Here is a 15,930-nt window from a genome sequence, read left to right as displayed (position 1 = left end):
TTTTTAACTATTTTTAGTTTCTGTACCGTCACTGAGACTTGTACTTGATTTATTCCCACTGCATTTTTTACTCATTTCCAATATCCGGTTCTACTCAATTGTGTTCAACTTGCTTATTCTGTAATTTTTATTGTTCAAGATTTAAAATTATCATGTTTGGAATTTTTTCTTATTTGTTCTCTTCCCCCGCCTTTGTCATCAAACACTTTGTAACAACTGTCGAGACTACTGTTGAATACTACCGCTTTACAGATTAGGTGTGTACGTATGTGTTTGCGCTGCTGTCATATTTGTCAAAAAGTTATAAAATACTTATAACATTGTTATCGAATTAATTGTGATGACAAGATATCAACATTTTATTTTTCAAGTGGGAAGGAAGGGTAATAAAACTAGCCACTTCACGCACTTATAAAGGGAAGTGTAGGAAAGGTATTATTTAAAAATAAATAAATAAAATCAAGTTATATTTTCTTAACTATGAATTTACTATTAGATGATAGATAGATAGAACTAATGACAATGAACTGAAATGAATAACAGAATAAGGCAAACGGCGCTCAAATATCGAACAGAAAAGCTCTGAAAAGAAGATTAGATTAGGATCATAAGTATTAAGATCGGTAGATTAGAGATAATTCCGCTTTATAACATTTTTGTCACTTTTTGTCGAATACCTTGAGTATTTTAATGTTGCCCATCAAAAAACCTTGCAAACATATTAACATAAATAAATAAGTCGATAAGTGTCGATAGCTTGTTGATTTAGTGTTGAAACCTTAAGTCAACTATGTATTAGCAAAGTAATTTTAATATTAACCAATTAAATGCCGTTCACTTATTGAACTCTTTTAAACACGCAAATATGCGAAAATCGGCACATTTACCTTTATTTGTTGTTACTTGTATTGTTATTGTAATTTGTTTTACACTTCATTATCAGCGATAAGCGTGACTGTCAGCCATCGCCATAAGCGCGCACACACACGCATACTCACACACAATGGTGAAGTGTCACAGCAGTCGCAAATATTTACTTTGTTAGTGTTGTTGGTATTTTTTCAGTATTTTTTTTTTTTTTTTTTTGTTTCAAGCGACACTTTTATCATCATGTGTGAAAACATTGCCATATTTAGACATGTATAAAGGCTTTCACAAAAAAATATTTAACAAAAGCAAAAAAACCTTAACTTCGGCTGCAACGAAGTTATGATACCCTACACATACTAAAAAGTTTCATATAATACATACACAATACTTTGAGTGGTAGTAAAGATATCTTAAAAACAAAAAATAAAAAAAAAAATCCGTAGAAGAACTTAATTTTGAACGTTCAGTTTGTATGACAGCTACATGCTATAGTGGTCTGATCTGAACAATATTTTCAGGAAATGTAGCGTTATCGAGGACAATAATATGTGCCAAATTTCATTAAGATATCTTGGCAAATAAAAAAGTTTTTCATACAAGCACTTGAATCTTGATGGTTCACTTCGTATGACAGCTATATGCTAAAGTAGTCCAATCGGAACAATTTCTTCGGTAATTACATTGCTGCTTTAAATAATAACCCATGCCAAATTTTGTGAAGATATCTCGTTATATGAAAAATATTTCCATAAAATAGCCTGATTTTGATCGTTAAGCTCGTACGTCAGCTATATACTATAGTGGTCCGATCTGAACAATATTGTTCCAAATTTCTTGAAGATATCTCTCTTAAAGATATCTTAAAAAAAAAAAAGTTTTTCATACAAACTTTTGATTCTCATCAGTCAGTTTGTATCTGTCATACATATCCGCTCTCCAGAAATATCATTTGTATCATATTCAGAGTATTACAGGCTTCGTAGCAAATTCAATAAATAAACCCTACAGAGGGTATAAAGCTTATTGACTGGTTGGGCAGTGAAAAGAACACAAAGCATTTGTAGGTAGAATTTGTGTTTAATTATGTGTTGTGCAATAAGTAGAAAAGTACCAGTTGATTGTTTAAATAAGTAGAAGCAGATAAGTGGTTGGAGGGACTTTTGCCGAGAGTTCTCTCTTATTGTGTGCACAGCGCGCTATAAAACCACAAAATGTCATACATATTTAATGGGTGGTAATAAATTTTATAGCTTTATAAGTGTTCGATTTTGACCAATTTATGGCTGTTCTGGCATTTGTATGCTTATTTCTTTTATGAGGGTGGCAATTTTTACTGGCAAGCTAAAATTTGGTGAGATGCAGAGCGAACTTAAATTTTAAGAATTCAATTCTCGGTTTATATTGCGTAGTGATGGAAAGGCCTTGAAATTCAAAATTTATATATCGAGAGATTGCTCAGGTAACATGCCCTTGTATGTGAGATATGTGATAGGCTCTCGCATGTCATCCGAAGTATGAAGGGTCTTAAAGTTATTAAGTTAAAATCCGTTTTACTTCTACGTGGCTTATTAAGGTCCCTAACACCTTTAAGCCAACTGTATTTAATAGGTTTGAAATACTATACGTCAATACATCGTTTCTTTAGTCCATTTTATATAGTTTTCCAAAGAGTCAACCCAATGGAGAGCAAATGTCTTGAGCCAATAATTCAAGCTAGGAAAATATCAATAATTTTCCATCTTCCAATGAGTAATATTTTCAACTACTTCAGATCTTCCTTACTTGATTCCTTGCTTTTACACTAAACTGCCGCCAAAATCATAATTTTTTTTTAGTAGCTTCTCTCAAGCTTCTTATGAATTACCTTAATTCAGCAACACGAGAATTTCTCAAATAAAGAAAGCACGTAAAATAGTGTTTGAGTATAACTATACGCTATAAAATACTAAATCCATTGCGTAATTTTATATCTCTATGCACGGAGTGTTAAGCACAAATGACAAGGTCGTAACTTATCAGTGAGCACTTGATAAATACGAGTGCCTTTTTAGAGCGTGGAGTTGAAGCGTTCGATCAAATATTTAAGCAAACAATGTGGAGATAGTGTAGACATGTAGATGTTAAGCATTTTCGACAATATTATTTGAGAATTAAGAAGAGGAAAGAGAGAAATGATAGCAGTTTACGTATTTGAAGAATCGTTTGAGAAGTGCAGGCGACTGTTGTTAGGCAAATGGAAAGTAAAGAATGATAGGTATAGTGCCTAAAAGTATGCTAAGGATGCAAGTATAGCACTTATAAATATGTTGATGCAAGGTTGGAACGCCTAAAAGTGTGCAACATAATTTAAACGCTTAAAACCGAATTTGAAATTCACAAGTAGTTAGCTATAACCACTTAAGCTAAATTTTCGCGTTAAAATTTCGGTTTTTCCTACCAAGAATGTAATGCAAACTGTTTGTAGCTGACCCTACTTGTCTTTTGATAACCATAAATTCGGTTTTTGAAAATTGTTGGTTATTTGAACACATCTACTTATAATTTCCTAACTTGCCTCGCTGTTTTCGGCTAAGTTATATTACTTTTCGGGCTTATTTGCTAACTACTTTCGTTGATACAACAATGACCTCGATTGTTCTTTTCACAGACTATATTTGAAATTTGTTAGCAGCTTGTTTTGGTTTACTAAAAATTTTTTGGCAAACCGAAATCTTCAGTTTCCTTTTTTGCAAGCCACTATTTACGGAATATTTCGCTTGCTCTTTTTGTGCTATTTCTAAATTTAACTGATGATCGAAACAGAAATTTTTCAAACAAATAATCGAAATAGCAAACAAACTTCTGATGTTTTCTCTCATTAACTACTTTTTTTTTAAACTGTGAATGTGTTTCCAAGAAATTTGATAATTTTTCAGTAGTTTCTTTATCTACTGGCGTCTCGTAAGTACGTTAGTACTTTGCTGCTACCAACCATTGTACTAACATTTCAATTGTTTTCGGTAACTGAAGTGCGAAACAATTTCACTTTTATGACTGATTAGGCGATTAGATAGCTCAATACGATTATTTTTGTAGATTATTTGTGATACCAAACATTAACTGGTAAAATAACCGTTATACACAAAACAATTAACTGGATATATAACCGTTATAAACTGTGTATTTTATCGTGTAATTATGCATACATTTTTACTAAAACAAAGGGATTGATTTCTTTATCTCAAAAGTAGTAAAAATTATTTCTATCTCCTCAGCAAACTACTTAAAAATTTATAAATTACCCTTAATCTATAAAAAAAATCACACAATTTGCGCTTCATTAGTTTTCTCCTCATTTAATTCTACCACATGATTTTTCTCCATCTTTTCCATCCAACCTTTCGACCGATTCACCTTTCAACCCAAATAAATTGCTCATAAACTAACACGCGCTACATACCTAATCTTATACACATACCTGCTCAATCCTGTTCCAAGATTTCTATTTCCATCGCAAAAGCCGGTAGTATTGATTTTTGCCCTTAACGCAGCACGTTAAGTGTGAACATGATAGATTATCCTAACACAATTTGTAGACGAAATAAAACGAAAGAAATCAAAGCACGTTAGATCTGTAGAAAGTTGTCGTGGAAGCTTACGTGCTTGACCAAACACGCACTCACATAGCAAAGACATGATTTTACGAAGGGTCAGGTCAGCACAAGTGACAACTAAATTTTGAGTATTCAGCTTTTTACGATTAAAATATGCTTTTGTATTTGATTGAAGTTAGCGGAAAATAGAAAGTGAAAGCTTATTTTGTGTGTTAGTGAAGGCACATTGACCTATGCACAACGTCATTGTAGCTTCTTCTTCTTCTAATGCAAAATTTGTGGCTTCAAGCTTATTTCCCTTTCTTTATTCCTTCAAAAAGGTCACAGAACGCGAAACTTTTACCCTTAAAAGAGTAGTTTAAAATTTTTTGAGGGACTGAGACTGAAATAAAATAGAATGCATAAGCTTTTCAGGCTATTTGATAGGTTTTGATAGGTGATTAAGTCTATTTTAGAGAATTTATTAGATTTAAAAAGTATTGGGGTACTTGACGGATTGTTGTGAATATTTTGTGATATATCTTTTAGTTTTTTTAACAATCTTTCATTTTTTCCTTTAGCGTTTCTTTTTGTCGACCGGCCGGTCGGTCTTTTTGCCCTTTCATTTAAACTAAAACAGATAGTCAGAAGTGAGCTTGAGAGATCTTATATTGGCCTTCAAATATCCTCATTTTCCTAGGATTTCTCTTTAAAAAGGTGACCATAGTTGCTATCGTCAAGTTTCTTCAAGGAAGCTAGGGTCATGTTGACTTTGGATTTCCTCAAAAGGCTCTACAAAAAGTGCTTGAGAGATCGTAAGCTTTCAAATCACCTCATTTCCCTAAGTTTCTCTTTGAAAGTCTGAGGTAAAATGAGCGTGGTTGCTATCGTCAAGACTCGATTAGCAAACAAAGACTCATGTGGACTTTAGGTATCTTTAAAAGGGCCTGGAAATGTGCTCGACAGATCCTAAACGTTTAAATCTCGTAATTTGTGTAAAGTGTCTTCTTCAGAAGTTGAGTTTAAATGACCGTAGATGTTATCGTCAAGGTTCGGCTAGTAATAAAGACTTTTATTGACTTCGGTTTCTTAAAAAGTTTCCTAAGTAAAGTGAGTTTGAGAGATCACACATAGGCTTTCAAATATCCCTAGGGTTCATCTTGAAAAGCTTTAATGATCGTAGTTGCTATCGTCAAGACTCAGTCAGCAAAAAAGAACTCATGTTGACTTCAGGCTTCCTTAAAAGGTCCTGGAAATTGGCTCAAGGGGTTGTATTCTTTTAAATCTCTTTAATTTTCTGAGGCATCTCTCTCAAAAGTTGAGCTTAAACGTGCGATCGTCACAACTTCACAAAAAAATGCTAAGCTTCAGCATAAATTATTTGATTAAAAATCGGCGCATGGTCTCCGAAATATAATGTATCAGAAGCTTTCCTAAATTGTCTAGGTTCCATCCCAAATTAGTTCAAATCTTTCTTTAATGTCTAAATTGTGATTTCTATTCGCTCAGCCAAATAATGACATGTTTAATTTCGTGGAGTGAATTCACACTTGCTTGTCTACCGCCATAACTGTAAATCTCATGTGCATAAATTTGACATAAAAAGGCAAACACGTGATTGTGCCGGTATATCTGCCTGCTCGAAAATTATTTACGACTGACACTCGCCTTTTTTCGCACCAACTCTCGCAATGTGAAAACATAGGAAAGACACCCATCTATACGTAAACATGTCTTTATATCTGTGATTATACAGAATTTGTATTTATGTGTGGCCTCTATAAAATTTAATGTGAAGACTCATCCGCTTCATTGCATGCATTCGACGTGTTAACCCACTTTGAGCCGGTGCGCCGCACGTGTTGCTCAGACGATGAGTCGGCGGTGGCGGCTGCCAGCATGCCGCTTTATGTCTTTGCGAATTCTCTTCTTTTTGTTTTTGTTTCGCACAGTTTCGCTTTCGGTATTTTGCTCATTAAAAATTGTTGTAGGTGACTTTTATATGCATCACTCTTACACCGCTCCCTACTCTTCCCCATCTCCGGTATACATATATTAGGTTGAAAGGAAACGCCCACAATTTTATTGCTTGTGCACTTTGTGCGAATTTAATGTTGAAATATATTTATAGATACGTCCATATGTACATATATGTGCTAATACATATATATCATAATTTTTACAAAATTCGAAAATTTCTTAAAGTTGAACTGCGAAATAATATGGTAAAGCTCACAAAATCTCAAAAAATAAAACAAAATCAAAGTAGATCATGTTTTTATGTTAATATAAGTGAACCGAAAAATAATCCGAAACGTCTAAATGAATGGTGGGCGACAAAGCTTATTAAAACTAAAAGCTCTTAAAAGCTCATTTCGTACTAATTAAAAAAATGGGTTACTTACAACAAAGTTTGACTGTAAAATAACCCATAAGCGTTTGATAATGTTTAATTAATGAATTTTAGTGAGAATCAGATGCTTTTGAGAAGTTTATAAAAAGTTCAAAAGCTCAGTAATATTTCGAAAATGTATTTTATTATAATTTTAAATTGACTTTGAGCGTAAGAAACATATGTTCGCGGGGAAAAATGTATGCTTAAGTTAAGTCAATATTTTTATACATAATTACATAAGCTCTAAAAAGCTCACAAGGTACATAATGTAAATCTTTTTGAAAATATCAAAGAAATATAAAAATAAATGCGAATAAAGCTGAAAGCTCATTACTGTCTCTATAAAGTCTTTAAGTAATAATCCAGAAGTTCAAAAGTGTGTTTAAGCTTTTCCACTCTCTATATATTATTAAGCTTTAAAAGCAATAATTTATTCTTTAAAAAGTATATGTATATTGAAAAATATATATATATTATATTTATATAATGTTTATACCTCTGCATATAAAGCTCGGGAACTAGAGCAAATATTATTCCATTCCATTATAAAAGAACCCTAAAGCTTAGTAGCACTCAAATCGAGGGTTTTGTAAAGCAAACCGATTGAGAGTTTGTCAAGCTATGGCTTAAGGTTTGCTTGTTGAATCATCATCAAAAGTGATAACAGTAAAAATCCTCCCAAAAGTTTTCAAAAGCTTTGAGCAGGAAGTTGTTCGAATTTACATATTTTTGTCGGTCAAAGTTTAGTTTACAAGAGCTTTTATTTCATTTTTGTTTTTTCTCATAAAAGTCTATAGTAATTTCCCACACCCAATGGTGAGTTTAGTGGTGAGCTTTTGCTACGCGGTTCTTTTATATTTTTTTTCGTTATTTGATATTTATTTGCTTTAGAAATATTGACATTTCTAATTATTGTGAATAATTTTCACTTGCCTTTTTATATCAAAAAAATAAAAAAAAAATTACAAAAAATAAACAAAAACAAATTGCGGCCAAAATTCGCAGTATATACGCGTCGCTTAAGTCTAATACAAATTTGGCATAAAGTTGTCCAACCACAGGTGCAACTGACCACTCATTTCATTTATATAAAAACAATATTTCATGAAATTAATTAATAATTGTATAAAAAAATTTTCTCATTTCAGAACCGAAACGTCGTCGCTTCCATCCGCTGCGCAATCTCCGACGCATATTTCGTCGACGCACGATCACCAACGTACCGGACACACCGCCGAGCGTCAACACAACCAACACATTGCCACCGCCCACCAGCAGCACCAGTGAAAAGAATCTACGCAGCGCCACGCTCTCCTCCATATCGTCAGCGGTGTCAGCCTCATCGCCCTCCTCACCATTAACCCACCAACAACTGCAGGACGCCTACTCATCACAATCGCTGCCCAAATCGAAATCCTATTCGATCAGTGGCTGTGGTGTTGGTGCTGTTGTCGCCGCCGGCAATAGTGGCGCTAATAAGTCCACACAGCACAGAGATGCCTTATTGGCAACGGTGTTAGGTGGAGGTGGTGGTAAACACAAGCAACAGCAACAACAACATAATAAACAACAATTACAACAACAATTGGAAGAAGATATCGACATGTATACAACACATGCCACACACAGCACCACATCGGCACTGTTCCACCATCATCAGCATCAACAGGTGGGCAGCAGCGGCGGTGTGCTCTTCCAGCCGCCACACTCGGTGCGGCAATCGCTGGGCGTGGCCGTGCTGCCGAGCGCCATGAATCGCAGCTTCTACGCTGAGCGCCAGAAGTTGCGCAGCATTGGCGACTCGTCGCAGGAGTTGGACAGCAGTGGCAATGATAGCGGCAGCGCCAACAACACAACAATGAGCAGCAGTGCGAACGGTGGCGGACGGACGAATGGCTGTGCGAGCAGTGAGATGACAGACAGTCAGCGTAGCCTCAGCGAAGGGCGCTTGGTGGACAGGTGAGTGCCAAAAAACAATTGTATATGCTTCCCTAAAAGTTGAAATATGTTTATGTGCGTGGGTTGTTGTTGTATGCCTATGCTACTTTGCTTTAATTAATTCATTCGCCAGTCACGTTCAGCGCAAGCTGCCGGCGTTTGCTTCTTGCGTCTTAGCGCGCTTCGCGTCGGCCACATAAAATATGTTGTTGTATGCATTTTGTTGTTGTAATATTTGTCATGGCTTACGCAGCTGGTTTGCTGCTTTCGGAAGTCGCACAAGTGATTTCCGGTGCCGGCGTAACAGTTTCACTTCAAGTCACACATACGCGCACACGCACACGCATATGTGTGTGAAAATGTTTTATTGCCGCTTAACTACTTGTGTTTTTGCATCTCCTCTTTACGGCTTATCGTAACGGCAGCGCATGCAAATCGATTGGGCACACGTGACTCAACGGTTTGAAATTTCTTTTTGTCCCGTTTTGCACAATTTTCTTCCTTCTCTTCTCTGCCAATCGATACGCTTAAAATTGTTTACTTCCCACGTCTCGACTAACGGCAGCACTAATGTGCTTGGTGAGCTATTTTTAGAAAACAGCTGATTAGTTCAAATGGTTAATGGGAAAAAATCGTGGGGCACAGAAATGTAGTTTGAAAAATTTATCTTACAGAACCTTTAATAATACCCTTCACAAGTATAAAAGTTTCCTTACAAGAACTTGATTTTGGTTCGTCAGTTTGTATGACAGCTATATGCTATAGTGAATCGATCAAAATAATTTTTTTTTTTGGAGATTACAATATTCTCTCTGACAATAATCTGTGCACAATTTCGTGAAGATATCTCGTCAAATGAAATAGTTTTGCTTACAAGGACTGGATTCCGATCGTTCAGTTTGTATGGCACCTATATGTTATAGTGGTCCAATATCGGCGGTCCCGATAAACGAGCAGCTTCTTTGGAAGGAAAGGACGTGTGTGAAATTTCAGAGCGCTCCCTTTTCAATTACTCCCAATAACCGAGAATGCCACAAAAATCGATTAATCGATAGTTCCACTCCTAATAAAAGATTTTCTAAAGTGGATAAATGTATAATTTAATCATACTCCCGCGTGACATCATTCCTGGTCAAGATGTCTGCGCAATGAAAACTACCTCAATAAAGGCTCTGGAACTTATCCTCTACATCCAATCAATATATGTGACCTGGTCTACGAAAAGGGTGCTAACGTGCGAAAACTAGTTTATGAATTTTTGGATTCTATCACGTGAAAAAGCATCTCATCTTCCATCCGAATCAACTAAGATTTTTTGACACCTAAGCCCCCTTTCCGTAGACCATATATATATGAGTGAAATAAGAGGCAATACTTACTGCCAGCCGGCTCACGATTTTAAGTCATTCGAGCCGGACTTGGCGTCGCACGTGCACAGCTGGGAATTCGGCCGAGAAAAGTAGATCCAAGTTAAGTTAAACACATCGTTTTCCCCAATAGAGAAAGCAAGCGCAGCAAAATAATATCTGGAATTACCTTCCTTGAAGTAAATTTACAAAAACTAAGTTACACTGTGTCTATTTAAGAATTGATAATTTTTAGTAATTTTCAGATTTGGGATAATTTTTTTTTAGCAATTTCGAACTTAGCAGACTGGGCTGTGTTTCTTTTAAGTATCACATTCCTCTAAATCTCAAGAAATAGAACAGAATTTGTCATAAACCCAGTCTGTATGATATGCCTTAACTTGTACCAAAGGAGAGAGGTAGAGGGAGAGATAGAGAGAGTGAGAAAGAGGACAAAATTTGTCATAAACCCAGTCTGTATGATATGCCTTAACTTGAACCAAAGGAGAGAGGTAGAGAGAGAAAGGGAGAGAGAGAGTGAGATAGAGGGAGTTTTGAAAAAGGAAGAGAGAGAGGGAGAGAGGGTGAAAGAGGCAGTTTTAGGTGATTTCTTTGTTATTTCATTGACTAAACTGGTTCTTGCCCCATATTGCCCATTATTCTATGTAACAGTAAGGAAGCTTAGACGGTAAATTTGTACACTATAAATATAATTAATCTTTATTCTTTTTTTTTTTCAGCGACTACAGTCACGATCCACTCTCGCAATCACACGACAGCGTATTTTCCGAGTCGGCATCAGCGAGTCTATTCTCCAACAGAGATTATCAGGTGAGTGCGATGTTTTTTTACTTATAAATTGGATGTACTCTTTAAAAAAGAGGGAAAATTACTAAACTCTTTTAGCTATATGTATTAAAATGGCTAAGAAACGAGTTTTCTTTTACTTGATACTCTGAAAAGTTGGCTCTTATTCTAGGAAATTCTCTACAGTACATCTCTATAGTTTTATATTTTTTATCTTATTATCAGAGAGAAAATTTTATCTCGCTTCTAAATATTTGAAAAAATAAAATATTTCGGAAATGGTTCACCCTAATGTGCAGAAAAAATATACTGAGGCATTTAAAACAGTAAATATTTATTAAAAATATTACGCCGTTGCACATATTTTCGAATTTCATAACACAATTATCCACATGAACGTGAGTTAATCTTTAAATAACGAGCTTGATCACAACTAATGCACTCATGCTGCACAAAGCAACCCTGTTTTGCAATTGCACACTCATTGTCAAAATCAAACGCAATAAATTTTTATAAAAGCTTTGCAAAATGCAAAAATAAACGCACTAGCAATAATAAATCACAGATCGTGGTAAAATGTAACAACAATGAGCGTGCGATTTGCCATTACATCAGCTCAACAAATTTTTGTGCCTCCATTGTATGAAGGGAGCTTGAGTCAGCAAAGATAAAAACAATACTAGAATAATCATATTCATCATATGCGCAACAGTCATTGTGTTTGAGCGCGAATAAAATCAAGTTGTTTGCTAATTGTTGCTGACGACATCAAGTCACTTGATTAGAGCGATCACGACACTACGACTGCTTAGTAAATGTAGTAAATTAAAATATTTCAAGAGTTCTTATTAGTAAACACCTTAAAATTGATTTCGGGCGCTTCAAACGCAAATCACATGCACATCACGTGCATATCATATGAGCGTCAGCATCTCATCTACAACATCGTATATGATTAACAATAAAAAATAATAAAAATGTGATTGACCTACTGTAATTATATTGCGTATACATCACTATCATAACAAAGGTAAACATCACATCATATTATCAGCATATCACATCAAAGAAGCGGCCACATTAAAGAAGCGTCCAAGTAATGTAAAGTAGCTAAATAAGCATTTTGATTTGATTTGATTTTGGTAAATTATCATATCACATGCACATCACCAGCACATCACATTGACGACGCTTTCATACTACATCGACTGTTGACAGCTGACAGCTAATAACTCTGAAATAACTACTATATTTAAGCTTATCGACATATCACATCATGACATTACATCACATCGCTACATCACATTATCAAATAATCTAAAGAAATCACACATCATCACAAAAACAACTATCGCCAAGCAATATGAATTAGCTAAGTAAGCATTTTTTTATTTTTGTCACATCACCATATCACATCGCCTTGTCAAATTGTCTCAAAAATCACACACCATCACAAAAACAAGTACTAGCGTCGTCATTAGTAAGAAAAAAATCACAACAAGGCATACATCAATATAAAAATAAGTTCAAAAATAATCTAAGTTGGTGGGAACCGCAGTTCTGCTTTGTACGTGAGTGTGCTTTGAGCGCTGAAGAGCGGCCAAACTGAGCCGCAGCCAGCTACAATTGAATTAAATCTCAGCTGTTGCTGTGTATCGCATAGGGAATTGTGCGCTGGGAAGGTCAGAAAGCAGAGTAAAATATCTTTGAAAACAACATTGTGTTTTGTCATCTCTTTTTTTTTAACTTTTCTATGCGCTTTTATTATTGTGCCTTCATTTATGCTCGTGTAATGTTGTTGACATTCTTTGATTACAATTGTTTGCTGTTGTTATTGTTGTTGTTAACGCTGCTGATGCAATCAATTTAAATAGATTTTACTCAAAGTTAATTTAATTTATTAATGCTGTGGCGCGATAAATTTCCAAGCGGTCACCGCGAATTGCAACAAGTAATCGCCTGAGTATTGCATAAGTGAAATGTGGCATGAATAAAGCAGCTGCGCCGCTGGGTGAATGTGGGTAATCGCATGCCGAGATTGATTGCATTGATTCTTGTTGCCCACATAGGCACACAGGTCTGTGTGTTGCTTGTTGTAGGCTGCTGCTGACATCAGCGTTTAAGCGTTGTCTTGTGTGGTGTGTGTGTGTGTGTGGGCGGATTTGTTTTGTCTCTTCTCTCATTCTCTTGTTTTGTGTTCCACATTTTTCCAATTTCCCTCGGTTTTGAGCAGCTCCTCTGACATTTGACCTTCAACCTGCATGTGTGCGCACTTCCTACCTTGTCTCCTACGCCTCTGTTTGCTTGCTGCTTGGCTTTTGTATGCACTACCCCTTGACCTTTGAACTGCAATTTGATTGATTGAGTTTATGCGCGTTTTGACTGTTCACAGCTGTTGTAATCCACGCCTTTGTTAATTTTTTTTGTTATTTCTTAACTTTCTGTAATTCTCTCGTATCGCATATCGTCAGATGTCCCTCCCCCATATACGAAGGCTCGCGTGTTCCACTTCTTGATAAGGTAAAATTCCTGGAGCTTATGCTGCATAAAAAGCTTTCATGACGTCCAAATTTTTAGGAAAGCAAAAAATCAGAGCTTGGAAAAGGTGGATACTCTGGTGTTTGGGCTCTACGAAACCATAGCCAAGCCAATAATTTTGTATGATCGCCTGTCGTAAAGCGCTCGAATAAGTTACGATGGCGCTCAGTGTTGTCGTAGCGACAGAATTTTGCCGAATTGACAATCCATGACCGGATAAAAAATCCGGGTGCATTCCGGTTACGTAGATCCGTCATGGGAACGAGGAGCGATTTTCATTGCAATCTTGGTTGCTCTGTGGACCATACCGGCTCTCATCGGCATCTTCGGTGTTCCGTAGATCACACCAACAATTGCTTTTAATGCCATTTAACACAAAGCACCTGTGGACATAGCATGTCGCATTGATGCGAAAATCACTCTAAAGAGACGCTGGGTATATGAACGAGTCCAAATAGGGTCACGCTCGAATTTCTTCTTCTGCTGTAGGCTGTTTCTCCGCTGACATACCCATGAGGGATATGGAGGCAGGGGGAACTCGGTAGCAGCATAGTGAGCTTTTTGACGAATGGGTCGAGGAAAAAAAGTTCTAGGAAGAACCATTTGTAAGGAGCCTGCTTTTAAGCTTAGCTTTAGGCTACCGGTCCGCTAGGGTTTTTTCCAGACTAATAATAATAAGTGGTTAATATTATCATAACAGTAGATCCACTGCTCCCAAGTTCTTCAGGGAGGTGAGCATTCATTCCGAGCGACGATATTAGCAATGAACTCGCAAACTGTGCGCTCAAAGTTAGTCAAGGAGCATAGCCTTTGCAAGACTTAGACTGAAACTTCTCGGCAGTTATACCTTCGGCGAACCAGTTTCCCGTCTCAATAAATTTGTGAACGGCTCCAATCGCTTTGTCGATTTATGAGGGTATTTATGATAAATTCTATAGCAGCTCCGGGTACTACAACGGATCGATCATTTAACCTAACCTAACTAAAACTATTTCATTCTTCCGCTCAAATGCCGCTAAGATAACAGAGCAATAGAACAACAATAATACACGTCAACGAGCAGCCACAAGAGAAGTTGAGATTTCCACTTTACACCCCACCGTCAGCGTGTTGACCTGTCTCTTATACACATCTAGATGTGTATAAGAGACAGTTCTATAGCAGTTCCGGGTACTACAACAGATCGATCATTTAACCTAACCTAACTAAAACTATTTCATTCTTCCGCTCAAATGCCGCTAAGATAACAGAGCAATAGAACAACAATAATACACGTCAACGAGCAGCCACAAGAGAAGTTGAGATTTTCACTTTACACCCCGCCGCCAGCGTGTTGACAGCAGCAATGCTTTTGTGAAATCTGAAGAGCATAGAAACCGGCGAAGAAGTTAACCTGGACGGCGACTGGCTGTGGCACATTTGCTTGCTGGGTCGCTTGACTGCACGTCAATGAAAACCGTAGCAAAACAAAAAAGAGCGCTTGCATTTTGCTGACTAAACCGGCCTCGACGCCAAGGCAGCACGACGACTTGAGCAAACGAGTGTTTAACAGTGGCTTCTTATTCCTACCCACCGGCCGAGCGATTGACCAACGAACTGCCGACGACCACAACAGCCATGACTGCGTACGCTGTCCGCAACATGCCGCTTGCAACATGCAACAGAAATTGGAAAAAGAAGGGAAGCAAGAAAAAAAAAACAGAGTTACATGCTTGCTGGAGAGCGGTGCAGCGAGGACGGTGGTTGTGTTGTAAATAGTCCCGGCACTTTTGCTAAAGACTTCTTCTTACTGCTTTGGCCCGCTAAAGCTGCAACGCTGCCACTGCAGACTGCGTTCACTTGCAGCAACGGCTTCTCCACTCTTTCTCGTCAATAAAAACAAAAAAAAAAAAAAAAAGTATTTGCAATCTGGTTAGCGAAATAAATCGCATTTCTTTCTAAGCTATTGAACTCCGTCTAACTTTTCTACTAAATCAGTTCGTCGCCAGCCGCTCGAAAGTGTGCAACAACACAAACGAATTTCCTCAAGCGAAGTATAAACGATAGGGCCGCACATTTTTTGGGGTGTCAGAAATTTTCTACTTCTTGCAATCACCGCCTACTTTCGATACGTCGGAGCGTCGAAACCGTTGTGTTCGCCAGTGACCGAGAAATCTGTGCGGCGTGTACTGGAAAAGTTAATCCGCTTATTTTGATTGAAAATTTGATAGCTTCTCGTGTAGTGTGGCGGCAAGCGGTGGAAATGTCGTACGGTATCGTCGCAGGCGTGTCGTAAAAGTGTCGTTTGTAGTGCGTAGCTGGAAAATTCGTACGCTAATATCGGGTGATTTTTTAAGAGCTTGATAACTTTTTTAAAAAAAAAAACGCATAAAATTTGCAAAATCTCATCGGTTCTTTATTTGAAACGTTAGATTGGTTCATGACATTTACTTTTTGAAGATAATTTCATTTAAATGTTGACCGC

General features: G+C 36.9%; 1 protein-coding gene across 2 annotated transcripts in view; it reads left to right on the top strand.

Moving 5' to 3' along the window:
* Positions 1 to 15,930, top strand: part of LOC108971086 (serine-rich adhesin for platelets) — a 114,381-nt gene that overhangs the window by 75,046 nt on the left and 23,405 nt on the right. For both annotated transcript variants that reach the window (XM_018936914.1, XM_018936913.1), the window contains exons 4-5: positions 7,986 to 8,796; positions 10,862 to 10,952. In XM_018936914.1, coding sequence (XP_018792459.1) covers positions 7,986 to 8,796; positions 10,862 to 10,952 — 902 coding nt within the window. The remainder of the gene's footprint in view (positions 1 to 7,985; positions 8,797 to 10,861; positions 10,953 to 15,930) is intronic.

Source organism: Bactrocera latifrons, unplaced genomic scaffold (assembly GCF_001853355.1).
Source record: "Bactrocera latifrons isolate USDA-ARS-PBARC rearing strain unplaced genomic scaffold, ASM185335v1 scaffold_320, whole genome shotgun sequence".
In the NCBI taxonomy this organism is placed as follows: domain Eukaryota; kingdom Metazoa; phylum Arthropoda; class Insecta; order Diptera; family Tephritidae; genus Bactrocera; species Bactrocera latifrons.
This window is presented reverse-complemented; position numbering and strand designations above follow the sequence as displayed.